The 24,159-nt window shown below is 40.4% G+C and overlaps 1 protein-coding gene across 1 annotated transcript in view; it reads left to right on the forward strand.

The window, feature by feature from the left end:
- The window catches only part of SAMD12 (sterile alpha motif domain containing 12), a 183,896-nt gene that overhangs the window by 39,006 nt on the left and 120,731 nt on the right, over window positions 1-24,159 (forward strand). The window contains exon 3 of the mRNA XM_009321690.1: window positions 7,812-7,941. Coding sequence (XP_009319965.1) covers window positions 7,812-7,941 — 130 coding nt within the window. The remainder of the gene's footprint in view (window positions 1-7,811; window positions 7,942-24,159) is intronic.

The raw sequence follows: 24,159 nt of genomic DNA on the forward strand, positions 1-24,159 counted from the left end.
TCAGGTAGTTGTAGAGAGCGATGAGGTCTCCCCTCAGCCTCCTGTTCTCCAGGCTAAACAACCCCAGTCCCCTCAGCCCCTCCTCAGAAGACTTGTTCTCCAGACCCCTCACCAGCTTCATTGCCCTTCTCTGGACACGCTCCAGCACCTCGATGTCCTTCTTGTAGTGAGGGGCCCAAAACTGAACACAGTATTCGAGGTGTGGCCTCACCAGTGCCGAGCACAGGGGCACGATCACTTCCCTAAATATGCCTTGTACTACAGGAAAATGTATTGCATATGTGAAATGCATATCTGTAGCCCAAAGCTGTGGGACCAAATAGGTTAGAAACTATTTGCCACACTGAGAAGTCTCTGCTATTTTTTCCTAAACTACAAAAATTCCCTGCCCCTCATGTAAAGGCTGTCAGGCTTTTAGCTCCAAAGCTTTATTCCATGTATTTTAGTTCTGCAGCCTGGTCCTAGTGTAATGGACGTGTGCTAGCTGTAACACACCTGCATGGCACACCTCCCAGACAGAAGTCTCACAAGATTACCTCCTGGGGCCATTTGCTCACATTTTCTGGCCATACATCTGAAGCTCTCATTTAAGGAACAATTCCCTGCATAACAGCTCTTCTGAGATGTATCTTATTTCTGAGGACAGTTTTTTTTTTTCTGTAATTTCCTTGCCCATCTCCATATTTAACAGTTCTTGATTCAGATTTCTCTAATCAAATTGTATAACCTCATCCCTCATTTAACATGATGGGTGATTAAGCAAAAAATATTGTTAGCCATAACTATCACAGTGATTTAACTAGCTTTGATTTTCCTTTGTTTTCATTTCAGTGTTCCAGTGCACTCATCTCATTCACTTATTTCTGCCACATGAGAATCCTCACTGGGAAGTTCTTAAAACTTCACTTGGACTACCACGTGCCATTCTACAGAATAAAAAAATAGTGGAGAAATTTTTCAACCTCCTTTTTGACACTTCCCTCTGTCCATTTTTGATTTCCCAGCAAGGAAATTAGCCTCTGCTTTTATTGCTAGGAGACCATTTATCTTCATGTGAGACCTTTTGTCTTCTTGAGCTACTTGACTACAAAGATAACCACCAAAGCAGGGACATTCCTACTCCTTCTTTGCCTCTGCCTCCTGAGGCATGGGAAGCCAGGATAAGTTCTCTGGTACCTTGTGGGAAGCTGTTGCCATAGCCCAGAGTGCTGGCAGGAGTTGTTTAGCTATCTGGAATCCCTCTGCTATCCAGATACAATGATGAGGCTGAGAATTCAGACAGCTCCAAAAGGATGTGATAAAACTCCCCTATCGCTTGAGCATCATCCACACAATACTGTCAGCTTTGTTTGAAGAGTGGAGGAGTTCAGGTACCAAAGGACACCTAAGGAGAAATTCTAATTTACCAGAAGATACAGGAGGTACACCTTTCTTGTGCCATTCCTTCCTTAGCTTTGGCCCTCAGCACTGCTTGCGGTGCTGTAATGCTTGCAGTGCTATAGCTGTAGAAGCTAGGGTGTCCTGTTCCTTAGCAAAAAGCAGCAAGCAATACAACTTCCCTGGCTGCCCCAGTTGCAGCCACCTCCTGATAAAAATGTTCATTAGTACTCTAGGACCAAGGACTGGAATCAAAGATTCTTCACTCCCCAACTGCATATTGCTCAATGTTAAGCAACAGAGCCAGGGTCCTGTTTTTATTTTCAGGTAAAGGCCACAAAGCTTTAATTCTCTGCTGTATCATGATGTAGTTTCTTACATATGGGGACAGCCTGCTCCTGCGCCTTTAAGACTCCCTTCTTGAAGAACGTCCAGCCTTCCTGGACCCCTTTGCCTTTCAGGACTGTCTCCCAAGGGACTCTCTCAACCAGCGTCCTGAACAGGCCAAAGTGAATATCAACAGGCCAATTAGAATGTGACTGTTTGAATTTCTGATCCAATTAAAGTTTTAAACATTCAGTCTTTTATCAACATAGAAGGGAAGGTGTCTTACAGTATTTTCCTTGGTTTTAGTTTGGTTTTTTTTAAATAAACACATTTCCTTTGGTTTGTCATTTTCATCTCTTCTTAGTATTAAAATTCTCAGTAACACAGATGGGAACCCAACACAACGGAGGTTTCAGTGGTTTTATGGGGTGTCTGCTTATTACTGTAATTTTCTTTAGTCTTTGCTGGAAAAATCTGTAAGTATGACTATCTGACTGTCTGAGAAAGTATATTTCTAAACCAAAATGTGTCCTTTCCAGATTCTTCATTATTTTAAGATATCATAAAAACACATTCACAAGCTTGGCTCACTACTTCTGTTCTTTCCAGAACTGAAACCGGCTTTTATGTTAGTCATTGATTCTGAATTCTATATAGGCAGTTTAATGTTGAAGAAAAATTGGAAAAATTTCTTACTGAGGTTAAACATTGGACCAGGCTGCCCAGGGAAGTGGTGGAGTCACCATCCCTGGAAGTATTTAAAAGATGTGTAGATGAGGCGCTTAGGGACATGGTTTAGTGGGCATGGTGGTGTTGGGTTGACGGTTGGACTCGATGATCTTAGAGGTCTCTTCCAACCTTAATGATTCTATGATTCTATGATAAGTAATTTGGAATATATGAAAAAGATTCTGATTTTTTCGGTTTTAGCAATATAACCCAAGCATGTTTAAAAAAAATCATGCTTTTGAATTTCTTACTGGGCATTGCTGCTTCTGCTGCTTCTTGTCATAAACGATGAAGATGATGCTGTTAGTCTTGCTTCTGGAGTAGCCTGAAAGGTTCAACAATAACTTAGATAGCTTTTGGAGCTGTGTAGTTTGAGTTCTCTGCTATATGTATCTATATCAGATACACATAAAATTTTATTTTTCTCATTTTTAAATATAGCATTGGGCCTTTATAGTTTGCTTGCAGAAGACATTATGTTTTGATTTAACAAATATTTCCTTCTCAACGTCACGCATGAAGTGATCCCGTTTCTTTCCTCCCAGTCTCTCTCTCTCTGATCACAGACACATCAATGGTTTTCTGACACATTTTAATGTTTCCTGCCCCAGCTGACTGTGCATTATTCTAGGGGTGACAGCCACCCATCTCACTCTCTCTGTCCCTACTAGCTGGCAGTGACCTTATTACTTCTTTTCTTTGCACTTCCCATACCTCCCCTCGCAGCTATCAGCGCCCTTTTCTCTTGAACTGCCTAACTGGGTTAATGTAATGGTTCAACACTGAGCAGTTGCACTCCACGTCTACTCCGTGTGAAGATTTCTTCGTGTCTGAAACACAGATGGCAGAGCTCTGCGCTGCTGGTCTAATGAATGATGGTGCTTCTCCTTGCAGCCTTGCTTTGCTTATGTCCTTTGACCAACACAGCTATAACAAAATTGGTCCTGCTTTGTCTTTTTCTAGTTAAACTGTAAACTCCAGAGCAGTCTCTCGTGATGTGTGTTGGAGCAGAATCTGCCTTAATGCTTTGAGCAGCGCCTTGTTTATCCATCTCTGTTTCATACAAGCGTTTTTTTAGGCAGAAACTGTAGGGTCTGACTTTGGATAAATTTGAATGTAAATATAAGCGAAGTTAATGCATATGTCAGGATCAGTATGTTGGCAAATTGGATGTTACAAAAGGTATCAGGCAGCCCTGTTTGACTGAGGACCCTGATGTCCACAATCCCTGGATGTTGTAATCTGAGCAGATTTGTAAATGCACAAAATGTTTGGGTTGGAGAAGCTCTTTTAAATAACTTGGCTTATAGTACGTGAAGTAGTTTTAATAACGAGATTGAATCCTCCGTCACTCAAAAATACGTGGGACGCCTTTCTTTCTTTTCTGGACTAAAGTACAATAAATACAGACAAAGAAATTCTGGTGAGTAAATTGACCTTCAGAATTGGCAGGCTTGGTAAACTGCACCTGGCAGGCTGAGGAGAGAACTTGTATGTCATTGCTTAGGAAGAGTGGGGCTTGGTTGCTAATGCTATTCTGAACACTGAAATACACTTTCTAGCAGTGCGCAGGCTGTAAGTTTGATTTTTTTGTTTATTTATTTATTCTTGAGTTGGTGATTTTAAGTACTGTCTTCCCTGCAGCATGGAACAAAGACAGCATGAAATAGTGTCACGTATTAAATATGCTATTTTTTTTTCTTCTTGGAAGTCATTTTTATAGTTTGAGATACACATAGCAAAAACTGCAGTTAGGCAATTTAGAAGAAAGTGTTTGACACAAAATCCTGAAGAAACAAGTTTTCCTTCAAATATACAAAAAAAGATCAGAATACTGAAGACTTTTATTCTCATTAGATCTATATCTAGCACATGAGTTGGCATTAGCATTTGGCAGGATTAAAACTATTAAAGTGTTGCCAGCTAAAGGTGATCTTAGGATGAGTTTATATTTCCTGATATAATCAGGAAAATGAAAGGGAAGGCCGGACCAAAGATTTTTTTTATATATTATTTTATTTTAATCAGTGTGGCCTATTGTTTGACTGAGCTGATAAACAGAAATAAAGTAAAACATAATATGTTTTCCACCTGTCTAGGTAGTTTATATATAGTTAGTTGCAGGGGACTCATTTGGTAGGTATGTTTATAGTAAGGGTAATTTTCCTTGGTTTACTGGCAATTTTTTTAGTATAAGATCTGGCTTTAGAGCAGGGAAGAAACTAACAAATGAATTTTGTGGGAGGGAAGCATATTTTTTAATAGCCCTTCATTTAGAGCATCTGGTTGGAAAATATTTTGGGTATGATGTTCCAAAAATTAAAGCGACAACATTATACTTTTTATAACCATTGCTTTAAAAACTCTGTATTTCTCTAACTCATCAAGTCCTTATGAATTAGAAAATTAAACATAACAGTTGATGGTGTCAATGTAAAAATGTCCTCTTTGGACTGCAGTTATAAGTTTAAGTCAAACGTTTCAATCATAATTCTGAAAACTGGACAGTAAAAAATCAGCATGTATGTTTGCTGTGCAGAGATCTGTATATTGCATGGCATTATAGCTACATTTGGAACTGTCTTTCAGTTCTACAGGCAGAGAGGGAAATGTTAAATTTGTACTGCAATTGCTGATAAACTTGCTCTTCAGATATTTAACATGATGGTGCGTAAACCTTTTAAGAGAATAGTTGCTGAACTGAGAAGAGCAACCTCTTAGTTAAAACAGACATTGGTACTACTTGTGTACTTTCAGCTAGGAATAAATAGCTTGTAAATCTATAGCTAGCTATATATATTTGTATACAAATATTTGTAATTTAAGTATTTTTATGATGTACAAGAAAAGCCATTAACAATTTATTTTTCAAGGGATGACAGACTTTCCTCTAGTCTTCAAAAATTCCAATGCTCAAGAAGTATCTTTAAATTTAAGCAGGAACTCATATAAAGATACACATTGAAGTCTTGACCCTGTTGTTCAGGGATTTCTATGGAATCAGAGAGACTGCTTGTGTTATATAGCTATTTTTCCTTGGTTTTTTCTTTGATGTATTTGTGAAGGACACGCATTTATATATGTGTGTAATAAAAATCAGCTAACTGATACCATAATATCGGGCTCGTCATTGAAATTCAGTTTCTTCTTTGACTCAAACAGCAGTAAAAAGTAGGCTAGAGAAGTGCAAAGAGGGGCCTTTGATCTTCTTACTTGCATGAGGAACAGTTACAGGGCGCTTGCTCTCCCTACAGAGGTTGCCCCTTCTCCAGACCCTTCGCCAGACCTATGCAGTGTCCAGAGCAGGTTTCTGTATGTGCAGAAGGCTGATGTGCTTCTCAGAAAGGATCGTGTTAGAGCAAGCGCTGTCCTAGTTACAGTGCACCGTCAACACCTCTGGAAGTTTGGTTTTTTTGGTTTTTTTTGTGGACGCCAAGTCTGTCAGTCAGGCTTGTGCCTGCTGCAGGTTGGTGGGTGGCAGCAAAAGATGAGAATCAATTATTTGAGGTGGTTTGGTGCATTATTGTGATACCTCTAAATGTGGATGGTGCCTATTTGTATGTTTGAAACTGGATTCATGTTTCTGGTGAGTGTATTTTTGTTCAAAACAAAAAAGGCTGAGCTAAGGGATATGCATTGTATTATATATTCAACTATAATTTTCCTGCTGCTTATTTAACTTCTACCTAGGCAATGAAAAAGAGAGAGGGAAAACTGTACATGAGAAATTCAAGACATGTTTGCCCGTTGGAATTTTAGCTCTGCCATATTCCCTGGCTCTAACTTAATATCTTTGCATGATGTACTTTATGGACTTAATAGGACATGCAAAGCACAAGCTTAAAACTGGTTTGGTCCTTTGGGCTTCTAGTAATGAAAAATTTCAAAGCAACTTTGAAAAGGTCTTTCTGACAAAGTACATCTGCGTAAATGCTGGGATAAACCCTGGCTGGCAACATCGAGGGAATCTGCCATGAGTCCTAATGGAGAAGAATGGTTGAGATAATGTTCCCCTTCACCTCAAATTTGTGCAGAAAAACTTCTCTTGAACCTTCTACACCACCAAGGAGCTGGAGGACAGGTATTCTGCATGCACAGTGTGGGAACAAAGATACTTTGATTTTATTCCATAGACTCAGTTCTTTGACAAAATCATAAAGTAAATGGATACATTGGTGTTCACACCCACTAACATCAGCCATGTCCAATGTTAAACATTTATTTTCGGTAATAACCTCCCCTCTATTTAAGATTTTCTTAGTCTCCTGAGCAGACTGTTGCAAAAAAAAAGAAGAAATCACTTAGAATATATTTTCTTTTTTTTTGTGGTTTTGCCTACTTTGACAAGAGGCTCTAAATCCCTGCAGTTCAGGTCGTCTAGAACTCACCATTTTTATATGGTTAAAGAAAAGTGTATGTGCAAAGGTGAATTGTTTGATTAAATGAAATGTGACTTTATACATAACGCAATTGACTTAATTTACGAATGTTTTATGTATAAACTGTTAATCTGTTCAGATAATCTATTATAAAACTGAATTTTCAGGAAAGTATTGAACAGTGGTCTTTATTTATAAAGGTGCAACTGTTCTAAGCAGGAGTCCTACTTATTTCACATAATGATGATTGTAGTAGGGTTAAAGGTAAAAAGGAAGCAGAAAAACTAAAACTGCTTGTAAACATCACTCAAACTAGGAACGATGTCAGCTGAAATGCTCAGTATGAACAGATATCACCAGCTCTACCTCCATTGGTGTGTAGTCTCCTTTTCCCAGGCAGAATTAGTCCTTAAGCTTGTTTGCACTAAAGGGCTTTGTTGCAAGATCTTTTCTGATTGTAACTGAGGAACATGCCTGGCCTGAGGATACTCCTGGTCTTCCATGGTTATATCCAAACTGGGACACAAACGTACATACCTCTTGTGAATTTGAAGGCTTCAAAGGCTGCAACTATTGCCCTTCGGGTGCAGTCAGTTAGTCACTTTTTAAACTGTTACTCAAGTCAGACATGGTGCAATATGTTTCTGTGATGCAAGGAACATGGATGCAATGCAAAATAATGTTAAAGAACCTTTCACTGTGTGTGATTCCTGCGTGATGTATTTGAATAGCTGGGTCTTGTGTAATGTGCTTTTGATGTACAAGAAAAGCCATTAACAATTTATTTTTCAAGGGATGACAGACTTTCCTCTAGTCTTCAAACATTCCAATGCTCAAGAAGTATCTTGTAACGTGGTGATTATTGGATATCTGCCAGTCAGAGCAGCTCCTATCTTGCATTTATTATTTTAATACCGTATATGGACATCACAGATTAATATTTCTGAAACTTGTATGTGGACTAAACATCATTTCTGTTCTTCATTTCTGTGTTTCTAGTCAGGGACTGTGAAGCTGACCAAGCCTGTGGCGTTATGGACCCAGCAAGATGTCTGCAAATGGCTGAAGAAACATTGCCCTAATCAGTATCAAATCTACAGTGAGTCATTCAAACAGCATGACATAACTGGTAAAGTATGCACTATCAGAAATATTTCACTTACTTAAAATGTGGCAGATTGTTGTTAATAGATTGTGACTGTGCACTGAGAGCTTTTTGTTGATTGTATGACTAGAGAGTTGCAAGGTTTAGAGCAGGGGGAATATACCAGCTTTCATAGGATGTGGTAAGTGATTTCCCCATCTCTCTAAAAGATAAATTTCAGATTATTCAGGGTTAATATAATGAGGAAAGAAGTCAGTCTGTATGTGGGTAAGGGCCACACCCTGTTCATTCCAAATAAATAAATAAAAAACCCCCAAACATTAAGAAATGTCCTATGAGGAAAAATGTAAAAGAGGGGTTTTTTTTTCATTGAGGTGTTTCACCTTGAGTTCATATGCTTTTTTGTCTTTTTTTTTTTTTCCTTTTCTAAGTTAAACTTAGAGTCCTTAACATGTAGGATGGGAAGCAAGCCCAACTGAGCCCCTCCCTAGGGCTGAAGCAGGATCAATACAGCAAGTTCATTTCTGACAGATGTTTGTCTAACTTTGTTCTAGAAAACTTGCAATGGAGGAGATTTTTACATCTCTCTCTTACAGTATTTTATGGTCCTTATAGTTGGTATTTTCCTAGTATCAATCTAAACTATTATTTCCAGCCAATGAAACTGATTTCTGTCCCAAGCATAGCTCGAGTACAATCATTCTTTCTTGAATCTTTCCTTTATTGGATTCCCACTTGCACATACTTTCCATGTCTAGTCTTAAAAATATTTGTTTGTTCGATCGTGGTTTGTCCCCCAAATACATGCAGGACCTCCAAACCTTCAACACTTGGTGTCTTGTCTTAGAAGAATATATTAAAAAGCATAATTGTATTTTATTTTCCTATTTACTTTAGAAGCTGATATTGATTTTGTTGATCTGCTTGACTTGTTAACTCCTACTCAGTTTGCTGGAGCGGTATTTTAGCTGACCACTTTGAGCTGACATCAGTTTAGCAGAGTAACTGGATTAATATAAATACAGATGTAACTTGGGAGTTAAATAACATTTTTACTCATATCCCAGGCAGTAATTAATCTGTAAAAAGTTTAATGTGGAACATTAATTTGTTCTCTGAAGTGGTGGTATACAAAACTGGGAATTGGCATTCAGCCATTTAATATCAAGCGGAGATTTGAGTTTCACATACAAACCTCAGTCTTAACAATAATGTATTGTTAACTAATGCATATTTCAATCAGTGTCTGTTCGTATACGTGTACTTGTGGTGTTTCAAATTTTCCATTGAATCCTGTTGCTATTCTTTCCTTTCTGATAATATATGAATGATTGCAAACATGGCAAACTAAACTACCGATATTTGTTTACTATGTAGCCATGAATACGCATACACACTTATATGTGAGAGGTGGCTTATATTGGTTTGGTAAGTGTTGAGTTTTAGTACATAACCATTGTGCTCATTTCCTCTAAGTCCTCATCTGTTGAATGCAGTCCATAGGAAGGTAGTCTGTGTCTCCACCCATGTGTACAGAGCTGACTGCATCCAGAGCGCTACCAGAAAAAATTGAAGCTATTTTAAAATTTTTTCTAGTTCTGTTTTACTATCATATTGTCTTTTTTTAGAATTAAGGCACTGTGAGGTGAAGTTGAAAGGAAGAAAAAGTTGTTTTCATTTCAGCATAAACATAGATGGAAACCTTGTAGTTTCATTGCAGATGCACAAAACTTCGAACTTTATAGACCTCTGTGAAAAAGAAGAATCAAGATCAATCTTTCTTACTTTACACAAAAGAGGTATAAGGAAAATAGTTGTACGAGTGTTAGAAAGTAAGTCTGCAGGAAAGAAAATAACTTCAATTCAGTAACTATCAAAGAAAAGAAGAAATGCGATCAATGTTTGTACGGATTTTATAAAAGTATATTGTGATAATATTATGAGTGAAATCAATAACTCGGGAGGATATTTCCAGTGTTGTTCATCCCTGTGACTCTGATTTTTTTGAAATCTAATAAGGGGATAGAACAGTGGATTTGTGGCTCAAAAAAAGCAGAGCATGAAAGGAGCATGGAAACTAATGTGAAGATTAAGCCAAGGTAGTGTAACTGTTTCCAGATACGGCTATGGAAAAGTGATGTGATTGTTGAAAATTTCTCAGGAATTAAAGTGACTTTACAGGCTGCTTTGATATGGAAAAATATGATGGAAAAGAACTTGAAGAAAGTGACATGAAAAGGATATTTAAATTTTATTTGAAGATAAAATCTAAGGCATGGTCATAAGCCAGGAAAATAGTCTTGGGCAAACATATCTAGCAGTTGTTAACCATAGGTGTTGAAAAATGTGGCATTTTACTTGGGACTGTTAGTTGCTGATTACCACTGGGGGCAAAAACACAACCCAAAATGTCCTTTCCTTGGTGGACATTTTATACCTTTTTACTACTCCTGACAAAGAGCAGCTGCAGATGTATACGAAAAAAATGCTTATTCTGGTGATTTACCTAGTAAGAAAAAAGATCTTCATATTAACAGTGATCTTGAGGATGCCATGGGACAGAGTGTACTCTCATGAGACCTGCAGATGACACCAAATCAGGGGTAACAGTCAATAGACTCAAGAGTAGGGCTGCTATTCATAGGGACCTAGGCATAGGGACCAGACGTAGTCAGGAAGAAAGCGTCAACAGGAACATTACGAAATTCAACAAGAACAAATGCAAAGTTCTGCAGCTGGGAAGGCTGAGTCCCTTGCACCCCATTCAGCCTGGGGCTGGCTGGCTGGGGAGTGGCTTTTATGAAGAGGACCTGTGGTCTTGATGGTCAGGAAGATGAAATGAACCAGTGCTGTGCTTGGGCAGCAAAGAATGCTAACAGAATCGTGGGCAGTATTAACAGGAGCATAGCGAGCTGATCAAGGATAGTCATTATTCCCCTTTACTCTGCACTTTTTAGACTCCAGTTCTTGGATCTCCAGTGCTGGAACTTACACTCCAATGCATGTTCAGGAGAGGGCCACCAAGATGCTCAGAGCTGGAGCACTTGGCCCTGTGAGCAGGGGATTGAGGGAGCTGGGCTTGTTCAGGCTGGGGAAGAGGCAGCTTGCTGGGGTGGGATGGGGGGACTAGCAGCAGCCCTCAGTGTGTAGAAGGATGTTACCAAAAAGATGGAGCCAGACCCTTCACAGTGATGTATGAGAGACACCAGACTTGAGCTGAAATAAGAGGCTGAGGCTGAACATAAGGAGAAACTTTTTCCCTATGAGGACAGTCACGCATTGGAACAGGTTGCTCAGAGAGACTGCGCAGTCTCTGTCCTGGGAAGGTTTCAAGCCCCAGCTAGATAAAACCTTGAGAAACGTGATCTGATCTCATAGCTGATCCTGCTTTGAGCAAGAGGTTGGGCTAGAAATCTGCTGGGGTCCCTTCCAACCTGAATTCTTATGTGGTCCTATGATTCCCTGAGCACTTACCGAGTACCTCAGAACCGGTGAAAGGCATTTTGCAGCCAGTTGGAATTAAATATGGAAAGATCTAATAAGAAATTGGGAGACTTTTTTTATACACAAAATCCTTGAGTTCGGGGAGTGGAGCGTTTGGTTGACTTATACAGCAGCAGGTCAGAGGTAATTTTCATGGTGTTGGACCCAGAGCCAGAACCAAAAGAATTTGAAGGACTAATACTGAGCGAGGTCTAAAGGCACCTCACAGGAATTAGCAGCGGTAGGAAAAATAAGGCAATAAAAAAGGGGGAACAAAGATGACAGTGGCCTGTACAACCACGAAAACAATGTAATAGTAGAGCCGTGTCACCAGAGGCTCTACAGGTGGTGGTGGCGTTTACACCAGTGTGAGGGACGTAAAAAGTTGCTCTGACTGGCCAGCTTTTTATACTCATTTTATACCAGTATATTCCAGGGGGCAAACCTGAGAAATGGACCTTGCTTTCAGTGTGCGTTTGTGGCTTTGAATTTGCCAGGCAGCAATACTTTTAAATGACTAGGGAGTTCTTGAGAGATGTGTTGTTCTTTGATGGTCTTATCCTGTACCATTGAAACAAATGAAGATTTTTGCAATGTCTCAGCATTAACAGGAGCAAGACTGGGCATAAGATGACTAAGGAATAACCATTTTGGGGAAAATGGTCCATTGACAAAGTGATAAAGAAGATGTCTAAGTAACTGCCTAGTAACTGATTTGTTGAAAGAAAGGAAGGAAGGAAAGAAACCCTGCTTCATCTCTTGTTTTTATGCCATGTTCCCCAGCGTGCTAATGCATGTCTTCAGAGCATGAGGTTTTAATGCTATAATCATTAAACAAACCTCATTCTGTCAAAGTAATACCCAAGAGGTACCTTGGTCCAAGTCAAGGAATTTGATAGGACTCAAGCCTTTTTAAATTAAACTTTTAAGGAGGAAAGGAACAGGATTCAAGAAAACCTCTTTTTAGTTTTAGAAGGGACCAGAACTTATGAATATTCATTAAATACCAAATGGCACCGCGGAAGATGAAAAATGAACTGCTACTGGAAACCTGCTGCAAATAGCCTTAAAATCTGGCTAATTCTATAACCTCTAAAGATGCTTGCATTAAATCAGCTATATTGACATATATTTTTATGAAATTAATATGAAATCTTGCTTTTAAAATCTGAATTGATTTTTTTTTCACTTCAATAATATCTTTGCAAATGTAAGGGGTTTATCTTATCAGCTGAAATGCTCGAGTTATTTAGTGTGTTGGTGAAGGGATGGTCTTGTGGTTTAAGATACTACACTGGAATTTGGAGAAATCTTGGCTCCGTTTCAGGTTACTCTGGTATTCTTAGGAAGCACACTGAATCCTCAGGGTGTAAGTTACTGTCTCCATACAGAGAAAGGGCTTCTTTTTCTTATCAAAGTGTTGCCAGATCTCTTTCCGATTTCCAGAACATATATAGTTTAATTATGCTCTTTGTTTCACGGAACTCAGCTGAGTTTTGTGCTGCAACCAATGCAGTGACTTGGGGATGAAAGGTGTGCAGTGGAGCGCAGGAGGCCAAGGTTTCATTCCTACCTCTGGGGCAGGAAGAGTGACCAAAACCAGGTGGCTTTATTCACCATGTTGTGACCTCCTGATCATGTTCATCCTCCCCATATATGTTTTGGTGTCTGTAAAACAGAGATAGATACCAGTGTTGTTAAATGTGTTGTGGTATGTGTATAAAAGACGTTGTTTGAGCCAGTTGAATCTTCCTGTTAACAGGTCCATTTCATTTGGAACAACTTCTGCTCACTTCCTGATCCCTCCCTTGCAAATGATTCCAGTTTTGTTGTCCTTCATCCTTCCATTATTGATGAGTATCACATTGACCCAAAATCTCTCTCGTGCCAGTGACACACCACATCTAATGTGAGGCCTGATGCAAGAAGCAAAATGAGGTCTTCTGTAAGGTGACCTCAATAGGTGTTCGCCCCAATGCCTCCCCATCTGTGTTACCTGACACCTGGCCCTCCAGAGTCTTCTCACAAATCCTACTGTAGTTACAGTGCAGAAGACTGCACAAACCAGCACCCTTTCTTAGCTTATTTTATTGGACATTGTTTTATTGTCCCTTATAAACTGGTCACAACCTACCCTCTAGGTTGTTATTGGTAGAGGACTGTTATGATCAGGTGTAGGACTGGTACCAAGTGAAGAAGGTCCTGGGTCAGGGCAAGGTATTGTAGGAAGTACTTTAGCCTCCTTTAAAGGATTATTAAAGTTTTGCTTACCACACTTTTCTCTGTTTGGTCCCAAACCTGTAGCAAGTTTTGAGCATTCCACAGCACTGTCATGTATTTCAGAAAGCATCTCGTTTATTCACAGAAGAAAAAACTTTTTTAGTAGAAACAAAAAGAACCTTCATTGTGTCCAAATGGAGGGTATTTCCAATAAAATATTATCTTCCTTGTTTTGCATGTGGCAGTGCTCTTCAGCGCAGTAGATCTCTCCTCCCAAGCAGTGTACATCTGGTAGTGGTGTTGTAGAAGCAACTTCCATCTCCAGCCATCCCTGTGAAGCCCTTCCCTTCTCCGTGGTGCAAAGCTTAAGCCAGCCTGGCCCACAGTCCTTATTTATGCCACTTTTTCCTGCGCCTTCTGTGAGGTCTTAACAGCAATGTTGGGTGATGGGCTGTCAGATCAATCCTGACTACATCCATCTGCGGTTTAAAAAATAAAATAAAATCACTGCTTCACCCTGGAGAGAGCTTTTATCCTGCTGCCTGGATAAGGTGAGACTTACTTGCAGGGTTCTTTGTGGAGCTGTGATTGGACAATGTGAGGGACTAAAGAGTTTTCCCTGTTTCATACTTAGCTGCTCTCAAATTTTTAATGTGGAACACATCAAAGAGTGATGGGCGTTTGGATAAGGTTCCTGTTTGCATAATATGTGGCAACTGTTCTTTTTGCGCAGAAAATAATATCACAAATATATTAATGTAACCTTGCGTTTATATAGCATAAAATTGAAAGAAGTTGCATGAGCCAAATAGTTGGAAAGAGGAAATCTTTTTTTCATTATTCAACCTCTTGCCAATAAAGAAAATTTTGCATGAAAGTAACCTTCTCTCATGTCTCAGCAATGGCTACTGGGTCTGGCTTTTCAGTCAGATTATAGCTCATGCAATATATAGTGAACTCCCACAACAGGAGGCAAAACTGTAACGGCTCATGAGAGATCTGTTATGACCAGGAAGGCTCATCTGCAGTTGAGAAGGGGACACTGAGGCACTTGAACACTTCATGGAAGTTGTAACTTAAGTATTAACATAGTTGATTATTTTCTGATAAATCAGCTTTTCTGTGAAAAACATCTGTGGAGTATTATGGCAGTAAGTCATCTTTTTTTTATGAGGGGTTTTTTTATTGATCTGGAACAGGAGAACGTTTTCTAACTAGCTGCCATGACAAAGTCCTCATTGCTAAACCAACTTGCTGCTTGTGCATAGGAGAACTAGGCCCTATATGCGTAAGAAGAAATAGAGTAAATTAGTCATGAAGTGGAGCTATCTTCTCGTCTGTGTGCAAACCAGTGGGGAGTGTTTAATGCCATTATTTGTTGCATAAAATCCTGTGTGGAAGAAGTGAGACTATCATCTGTTCTGTTTAATAGGAAAGGGAACTTGCTGAAGGGCGGTTGAGGCATTTTCGGCCTTGCTTGCCAGCGACATATTAATGTTATTGCTTTTATATCTACTATCTATGCTCCTGCTCCGTTACCAGCTGTGAGATCTGCTGTGCAAGTAGCTGATGAATGTTTTACACCGTTTCCTGTCTTATTGGATATTTCTTGGGTCTGGTTGCTTTTCCTTGGTATGCTCTCTCCACTTGTAACTACCTGGGAACATCTCTCATGGTTTTGATAAACGATTGCTCTACAGCATACTCAGAAGTGAATTGCACTCTAGCTGCCTCTTTTTCTTTACTCTGTCGCTATATAAGAATTCAGTAAGAGCCATGGTAGCCAGATTTGCTGTAGCTTTTACTCCTACCTGATGTATAACACAGAATCCAAATCGTCTTTGAACTGAAAAGTATAATTCCTGTCCTTTAGCTTCAGCTTTGAAATTCCCTGTCAACTTAGCTTAGATAAGTTCTGTACCCTTAGAGTGTGAGTATTTAGGTGACAGGAGAAAAATGTATATTGCTCTTCATTTGAAGCAGTGTTTACTTGCTCCTGAGTACTTACTCCTCAAGTGCTGTCAGAGCACTGCTGTTGGGGAATTAATGTTTCAGTTACATGCAATGATAATTGGATTATTCCTTCCCTCTAACACAAGCCTGTTTTTCATTTTTAATTTAATCTTGTTCTATTTATTTTAGTCAACTTTTACTAACTAGAGATCGTATCAACTTTTACCCTTCTCCTTGAAAAGATCTTTGTTGTACAGTCTTTGTAAGCCTGATCCACTGTATTCTCTACAAAACACTGATTCACATCAGTATCCCATAAAACTCACCCCCAGAACCTCTCACCATGGCAGCTGGTTTCAAAATCAATTTCTGTTTCTTACTCGGAGGGGAGCTAAAAATGTGAATTAGGGTAAGATATGGAAAACTGTATCAAATGTCTTAGCAAAGCCTATTTCAGGAATTCTCAAACCATATTGTAAAGCTTTGTGGTTATTTCCTAGTTTGCTGATAAGGCTGCGCAGTGTGTCTGCAAGAAGAACCGAACACTGATTGTGATCTACTGACAGAGCCAAAAAGCTTAGGAGCTACTGATTTAGCCTTTGGGTGCTTACCCTATCTGTCTTAGGTGACTCAGGCATCCAACTTAAGTGGGATTCGTAAGACCGAGGGTAAGAGAGTAAATTGCTGAAGTGACCAGTGGAGGGGTGAGGGATGCCTCCAAACAGATGAATTTAATGGACTTAACATAGCTAAGAGAAGATGTTACAAAAACACCCCTTTTATGTTCACCCTGTTTACTTTGTCCACCTTCTTTTGTTTTGCGACCTTTCACATGTTCTTGACGAAGCATGCTTTTTATCAACTACTTTTTCTTTAGCTGCTTTACAGGGGTATTGGTTACTTCATTAATAGTTCTAACACTTTGCCGAATACTGGAGCTCTACCCTCTCATTTTGTTTCCTAGGAAGTTCTTTTTCTACAGGTTTTTGGAACCATCACCAACTATTAGTGATTACAAGATTACTTTACCATGTTCCTTGATTGATCGCTAGGCTGCGTGATCCCATTATCTAGAAGCTAGGCAGGGTGAAGCACTGTTGTTACTTGGAGACCTCCAAGGGACAGCTTGAATCCATGGAATGTAGAATTGTTAACCCTGATGGCACTTCTTTATTTCCTTTTTTTTATTTCCCCACTTGATTAATACTGATGAACTACTTCAATATGGTGTGTAACAGCCTGGAGTCTTTCCACTCAGAGGACAGGGTCCTTAGTTTAGAACTGGCCATTGAATATTTAGGCCTTCCTATCAATTGTGATGATTCCAAGTATTGTGCCCTGACCAAAGTCTCATTAAGCTGTAATTCTGTGTTGCTTTTTAAAAACTTCTGCTGTATCTGTGGAGTCCGGAACTTATTTTTCCAGCTCAGTTAAACTGCTGGTTAGTACTGCTGAGCTCTCATTTCCCACCAAGTCAGGCTTTCCTGCAGTGCTTCACAAGTTCTGGTTCCCATTCTTGGTGGGAATGGGAGGTATTGGAGGGTCTCCTTTCAGATTACTTGTGCTATTGTCTGGGAAGGAGTATTTGTCGTCTTTGCTGTGCAGACATGAAGTCAATTTTATGGCTCAGTTGTAGGTAAGGAAAACTTAGATGGGAAAAACTTCAGTGATTAAGTGGAGGAGTTGTTAGAGGACCTTACAATTCTTCACTTTGAAGAAGTGAATTAATTTGCTGCTTAGTGGGTGTGTGTTTGTGATATCAGTGAGCAGCTAGAGCTTATTCTTTTTATTTCAGCTTGTTACTTGCCAGCATGTGCTATTCATGATATGGGGATTTAGTCTTAGTGTAATCTTATAATTATTTGGCAGTGTTCCCCAGTCTAATAACACAGCTAACCTAATGATGAAACGCAGAAGGAAGCTCTCCTGAAACCTGAACCTGGAGGAAGCCACGGCCGAGAGTTTGACTTCTGTTTTGTGACACAAACGAGCGAGTGCATATTTAATCTCTCTCAACTGGTCGGTCTGCAATTCCTTGTGTTCCTTCTCTCACCTCCAACTCTCACCATTGTCTAATCCCCCTGCGACTCTTCTCAAGCCAGATGCCCTCTGCAGATTATGCTGCGACTCCAGCTTCTCTGCTGTGTCTGTATTTTTTTTTTATACATATATATGTATGTAGCCAACAATCCACTCTTGCACCAAATCTCTGACAAATGGATTAACTCCTATCCTAAATTTTGCCCTCTGTCGTGGCTCCGTGTTCTCAGCTGCTTTCTGCTTTCCCTCGCCTGGGCCCTTTGTCAGGACTCCCGGCACTGCCAACAAGAACTGGGCTCGCCCTGCGCAGGTGCCCGCGCCCTGAATTCCCCCGCTGTGGCTGAGCAAAGGCAAACAGCCGCCTGCGGGCTTCAGTACTTCCCAGGTGTCGCCGGGTCGGTGTTTAGAAAGGATCGGAAACGCGCTTGGGAAACCAGTGGTTTTTTACCTCTTCCTTTTGCGAAGCCCGAAGAGAAGTTCGGCGCCGCTGGCGGGGCGCAGTGCCGCTCGGCTCCTCGGGGGGGAGCTGGCACCCAGGCTAACGCCCCGGCCGCCGGCTCTGCCGCGGCTCTTGGCGGCGGCGCTCCCCCTGCCTCGTGCCGGACCGGGAGCCTGCTTTCCGGCGTGAGGCGACATCGCAGCAGCCCCTGTAAGTTACTACAGGAGGTTTTATCCCAACAGAGTGTCAGCATTTGTGTAATCTTGTGTAATCAGTGACGACTGCTCTCAGGAGGGTGTAAGACAAGCCAGTCCTTACCCCTGGCTTTCAGTCTCTTCTGATCAGCTTGTCAGTTCCTCATTTTTTCACGTCTCTGTCTGAAAATGATCCTGGCTTTGGAAATATCAGCCCAGCCAGCTGAGCCTTTTACAGAGAGCAAAGAGACTGGAGGAAAAAGCACTCCTCTCTTCCTGACCTCCCCCCTATTATAATCAAAATAAAATCCAAAGCTGCTTTTTTTTTTAACTGCTCAAGTGCTAAAACAGCTGGCCTCTGAAAGTCAAGATTTGCCAAGGGAATAGCCTTCAGTAAAAAAATGCCTCCCAGTGTTCCAGTGAAAATTAAGGTTTGATTTGATATAGTTAATTGAACAGGATGAAAGTCTGACAGGGTCCGGTACAGTGCACTTGACACTGAGCTTTATCCTTGTTATCGTAGAATGCACAGCAGAGGGAGGTCACAAATACCTGGCTCTTTTAGCAAAGATATAAGGACCCAGCTCCAGCATTTTTCTCTGAATTCAGTGGAAGGAGCTCTTGGAACAAAAACAAAAACAAACAAAAAAAGGCTGGATTCTGTCCAAGCCCTTACTGCATTCAGGAATTGATTTTCAGCCCTTCAACCAACAAGGATCTGTACACCCTGTGAAGTGTTTCTCTGATACCTCAGATCCTAGTGGTGATCAGCACTTAACTGGTGCAGGAGAAGGCTTTCCGTCCTTCTGTGTGTAGCCAGAAGAATTGCTACTCAACAAGAGGAATCCACTGTGAGAAACTTGCATCTTTTAATTGATTTTGTTATCTGTGAACAGAAACCCTACACTTACAAATGTGAGCCTAGACACATGAAAAAGTAGGATCTTAACAAGCCGTTTTGGTCTGAAACATGGACATGTAGATTAATCCATGAACCTTCTTAACAAGGTGCACTAAAGGCATGACTCCTTAAAAAAACCCAACAAAATACAGTCTTCCCTCCCCTGAGGTTTCATTAACCTTACTGAGCCCCAGAGTACTTATCAGAGGCAAACTCTGTTATACAGCAATCACTATTAAGTGGTTAACCTCAGATGAAACTTGGGAGACTCCTGTTCTAATGGCTTATTATTACCTACAGCTACTATCTAACATAATCCAATATGTGAACGCATACATTTAAGGGCTGTGTTGCTGCTGAAAATCAGGTGCTCTGTTCCTACTGAACTTCAGTGGCTGCTATTATAGTCTGCTGTAGATTTTAGTCTTTCAGGACTACGTTGCTGCATATTTACAGCAGAAGCAGGGTTAAAGGATGAAAAAAACCCCAAACCCAAACAAAAAAACCCAAAAGAAACCCAGAAGCCATGTCAGAACATGAGCTATCCCACAGAAGTCTTCAGAACCTCAAGAGCCTGCAACACGTCAGGCTGTGCAGACCTCACCCTGTTCCCCAATAGCTCCGCTTGAAGCGCAGCGGAATTCCTGCTCACTAGGCTGGTAAGAGAAGCCCCCAAGTTCCACAGACAAAAATGTTGCTTCTTAATCACTGACTAAAAAATCCAAATGCTCCCCCAAGGGGAATTTGAGGTTTTGTTCTGTTTTGTGAAATGTAGAACAATGATACCCTTGAGGAAAGGTGTATCTTTTGTCAGTGTGCCGTGTATTTGAGACAAGCCATCAATGTAATCCCAGTCCTGTCAGCTGTACTGACAGGGCACCCGCATTACACAGGGCCTGGTGACATTGTGCTGTGATTAGAGGGAAGTCTTTTACACAGGTGTTTGATCCCCCAAACAAGTTTATGTGTATAAACCCCAGTCACTTTCTCTGCAGATTCTGTTGGGTGCAGTGAATTGCAGAATTGAGATTACTGACCTGTTCACAGGTCAAAATCACCAAATCCTGGAGTTATTTAGGTTGGAAGGGACCTTTTGAGATCATCTAGTCCAACCCCCCTGCTCAAGCAGGGTCAGCTAGAACAGATTGTCCAGGACCACGTCCAGTTGGGTTTTGAATATCAGCACAGACGTTCTATTTAGTCAAGGTTTTCCTTGATTATCATTTTGAATGTACACTTTTTAATGTTTGTTTTGCATAGGTTTTGGAGATTTTACCTTGCAGTACGGTTTCTTGATCTAAATATAACAGCTCAGAACCTGAAGATGGATTAATAAGGTTCTTCAGAAAACAGTGCCAAATGCGGAATAATCCCAAATGGCCTATAAGGAAATGTTTGTTACGTGTTCTAATTTTTTGTTGCTGTTGTTAAGTATAAACACTGTCTGGAGAAATGCCAGGAATGTGACAATCTGTTACGAGCATATCAAATCTATGAAGTACTGCAATCCAATCCGCTGTCAAGCACTAGTTAAATTGCAGTGCTAAAATGCTTGTGTCCATTGGTTTATGGATGTTATACGCATGTAGATAAAGCTTGTCATATATTGGCTTATCAAAACCAAACAAAAGACAGCTTGATTGTGATGAATGTCACCTGTAACCATTATTCTAAGCTAATCTACTTCTGAATTTGCCATTCACAGATGCGTACAGTCCTTTTTTTGTCACATTAAGCCATATTCAGACCCATATCATACTGACTCGTTCCAAGTTCGTCTCATGGAGAAAGCTTCTTTCTGTTAAAAAATGATGGTCTGGGACTTTTTTCTTTTTATTACACTCAACACAAGGAGCTACAGACCTGTTAGCCTCTTGCCAATTCTGCCAAAATAATGGAACAGTTAATTTGGGTTTCTGTCAACAAAGAATTGCATTGTATAGTTAATACCAGTCATCTTGATTGATGATCATTGATCTTTGACCAGCCTGTCAAACTAACATGGTACTTTTTTCTTTCTTTTTTCTTTTCCATTGGCAAGGGTACGAGTTTAGTAGTTAACAGCTACCGTGCGGAATACAGTATCTTTTTCTGCCCCCAAAGCATACAGCTTAGGATCACACGACATCTTAAACATGTGCTTTTTAATTCCGTATGCTGCATGCTAGAGTCAGGCTGGTTCACTGACAGATGCCCATATGCAGTAGGGAGACACTATTGAAAAGGGCCTTTATTGCTGTCCCCTGGTTTAGCTGGTTGTGCAGCATCGTTCAGACTTTCTGTGTTGGTTGCCTAAGTGTTGTGGTTGATGTGGTAGCAAACAATTAGCGGGACAGGGTAATGGTACAAGTGTGGTATAAATAATCTAGCTAAATGGTTCTGGCAAAATTTGTTTTATTGTAGCGAAATGTTGTGCAATATATGAGAAATCCCTACATCCCGCAGGTATGCCCTCTTCTCCTTTGGAAAGCAGGCTGTCAAAGAAGAAAATTAGTTGGGAGTTATTGTAGGTAGCCACGTTATGTGTACTCTAATTGCAAAGCTAATGGGACTAATGTAATCTCTTGTTATAAAAGTTGTATTGAATAGCAGGGACTGTTGTAACATACACGGGTCAGGTCGCTTAAGTCTCCTACTAGGATACTGTGTCCAGTTGTGATGTTTTAATTCTAAGAATAGCGTAGAAGTAGATGGATAGGCGGAGTCCAGCCTTTTCCCAAGCCTGGAAGATGAGCCTTGTGTTGTCATGTTACAGGAGGTGAAGCTGCTGAAAGGGAGGTTGATAGGTGACTTGATAACTGGGTATAGGGACTTAGCAGGACAACAGCATGCGTTCAAAAGCTGAAATTGGAAGCTTGAGTGATTCAGTAATCAGAAAATGAATCCTGGCTTTGCAGGTCATTCAGCAGTGGAAGTGCTCACTAGGAAAAAGGGTAGATGCTGACAGAATCAAGTTTTTAAAAGGTGACAAAGGTGGGTGAAAAAATACATGGTGTAAGTATGTGTACATGCAGCACCCGGGCTGCACAGTCACAGTGGTCCTTTAGCAGAAATATCTGCAATCTCTAGATTCCGGTATACTCTACAACCTCATTGTGAGAATTTGGGTAGGGAGTGATTTGTATTTGCGGTTTTGTTTTTCTACTCTTGAGAGTCTAGGCCTTCAGAAGCAAAGGCCCCTGGAAAGCTCAAATGAGCCTTGAGATAGGCACCCCACATAGCGGGAGAAACTAATTAGCAAAACCACAGATAAAATAATCTGCCAGTTACCCAGCTGTTCTTCCTGTGCTCTACACGTGGTTTTTCCTACTTGTTCAATCAGTATGTCAGACGAGGTCTAGGGTAAAACTTTTGATATAAGGGCAACTTACCTCTGTATTCTCACTTCAAGCTGGATATGAGCAGTTCTGCATGCTACTAGATGTACGCCTGTTGTAAACATCACATTTGGGGTAAGTACTTGTACTTAGGGAACTACGTGGTAAAACCAGTTAGTAATTTGTATGTGTAATGTGTATTTTCCCCAACATTTTTCTCCTAGGGTTTGAATCTATTATATTTTCCTGTGTTTGACCAGAGAGCTTGTTAGGCTAGATTCATGTAATATAGAAAGTCTAACTCTGAGATTTAAAGTCCTCCTGTCTTCTTTTAGAATTCCCCTGTGACTTGGATTTTGCAAATGTACCGAATGTGACATATGCAAAGATGATGTCTGTAAACAATCTATTACACATTTCTCATGAATCCAGTGGGATGCTGATACATTCTCACATACCTGCTATTGCTTTAATTTTCTTCTTAGGCATCATTTCTGTACAAGATTCCACACATACCCTATTAATACCATCTGTCTTCCATGTCTATTTATACATTCTTTCTAGATCAGATAAACATTTGTTGCTTAAACTGCATGTGATGCTCTCTTTGCTGGGACAGGTACCAGAACCTACAGCCTGGTAGGAGACTGACTTCTAGAGCTGTGCCTGGGAATTGCTGTAAAAAGCACTGTAGGGCAGATATCTAATTCTTATGTCATGCTATGCATTTCCTTATATTTGCAACATCAGAAGTGGCTCTTGCACTGTCATAAAAATGATAATGAAAATAACTATTTGAAGACCTATTTATTCCGAAGGCATAACATTTCAGGTATTTTTTCTGGTTCAGAAATGTGTGGCCATTGACTGATGTAGCCTGGATCAGATCAACAAAAGGATTTTAACTGTGGAGCTATCTTTGGCCTCTGTACGCTACATAAAGTAGTGCCATAAGGTTTCCTGATCTAATGCTGTGTTGCTGGGATGGGACTGCAAAGTGCAGATACCAAATCAATCTAAAGGAAAGCAGGGTTCACACTGTTTGTCCCATTTTTAGGCAAGAGTATATTCTACTTGTGCAAATGCCATTGCTTCTTTTTTTCTGTGCTTGTGGCTTCTTTGGGTTTAATAGATTACCTAATCTCAGGGTTTGAGATTTTGCAAAAGCTCTTGGGGGATTCAGATTGTGAAGTTTAGATGTTCTCTGCTGTCCATTCAGAAAAGTAATTCAAGGACTGTAGGCTTCCAGGAGATTTTATCTTGGTGCGTGAATTTTCTTTAACAAAAGCAGAAACAGTTACCTACTCAGGTCAAAAGAATACATTGGCGATAGAACTGTACAAGACTTTTTTTTTACAAGGTGTCCTGGTTTCAGCTGGCATAGAGTTAATTTCCTTCCTAGTACCTGGTACTGTGCTGTGTTTTGGATTTAGTATGAGAATAATGTTGATAACACACTGATGTTTTAGTTGTTGCTAAGTAGTGCTTACACTAGTCAAGGACTTTTCAGCTTCCCATGCTCTACCAACTGAGAAGGCTGGAGGTGCACAAGAAGCTGGGAGGGGACACAGCCAGGACAGCTGACCCAAACTGGCCAAAGGGACATTCCATACCATGTGATGTCATGCTCAGTACATAAACTGGGGGAAAGCTGGCCGGGGGGGCCGCTGCTCAGGGACTGGCTGGGCATTGGTC

Source organism: Pygoscelis adeliae, unplaced genomic scaffold (genome assembly GCF_000699105.1).
Source record: "Pygoscelis adeliae isolate BGI_AS28 unplaced genomic scaffold, ASM69910v1 Scaffold111, whole genome shotgun sequence".
Lineage (NCBI taxonomy): Eukaryota > Metazoa > Chordata > Aves > Sphenisciformes > Spheniscidae > Pygoscelis > Pygoscelis adeliae.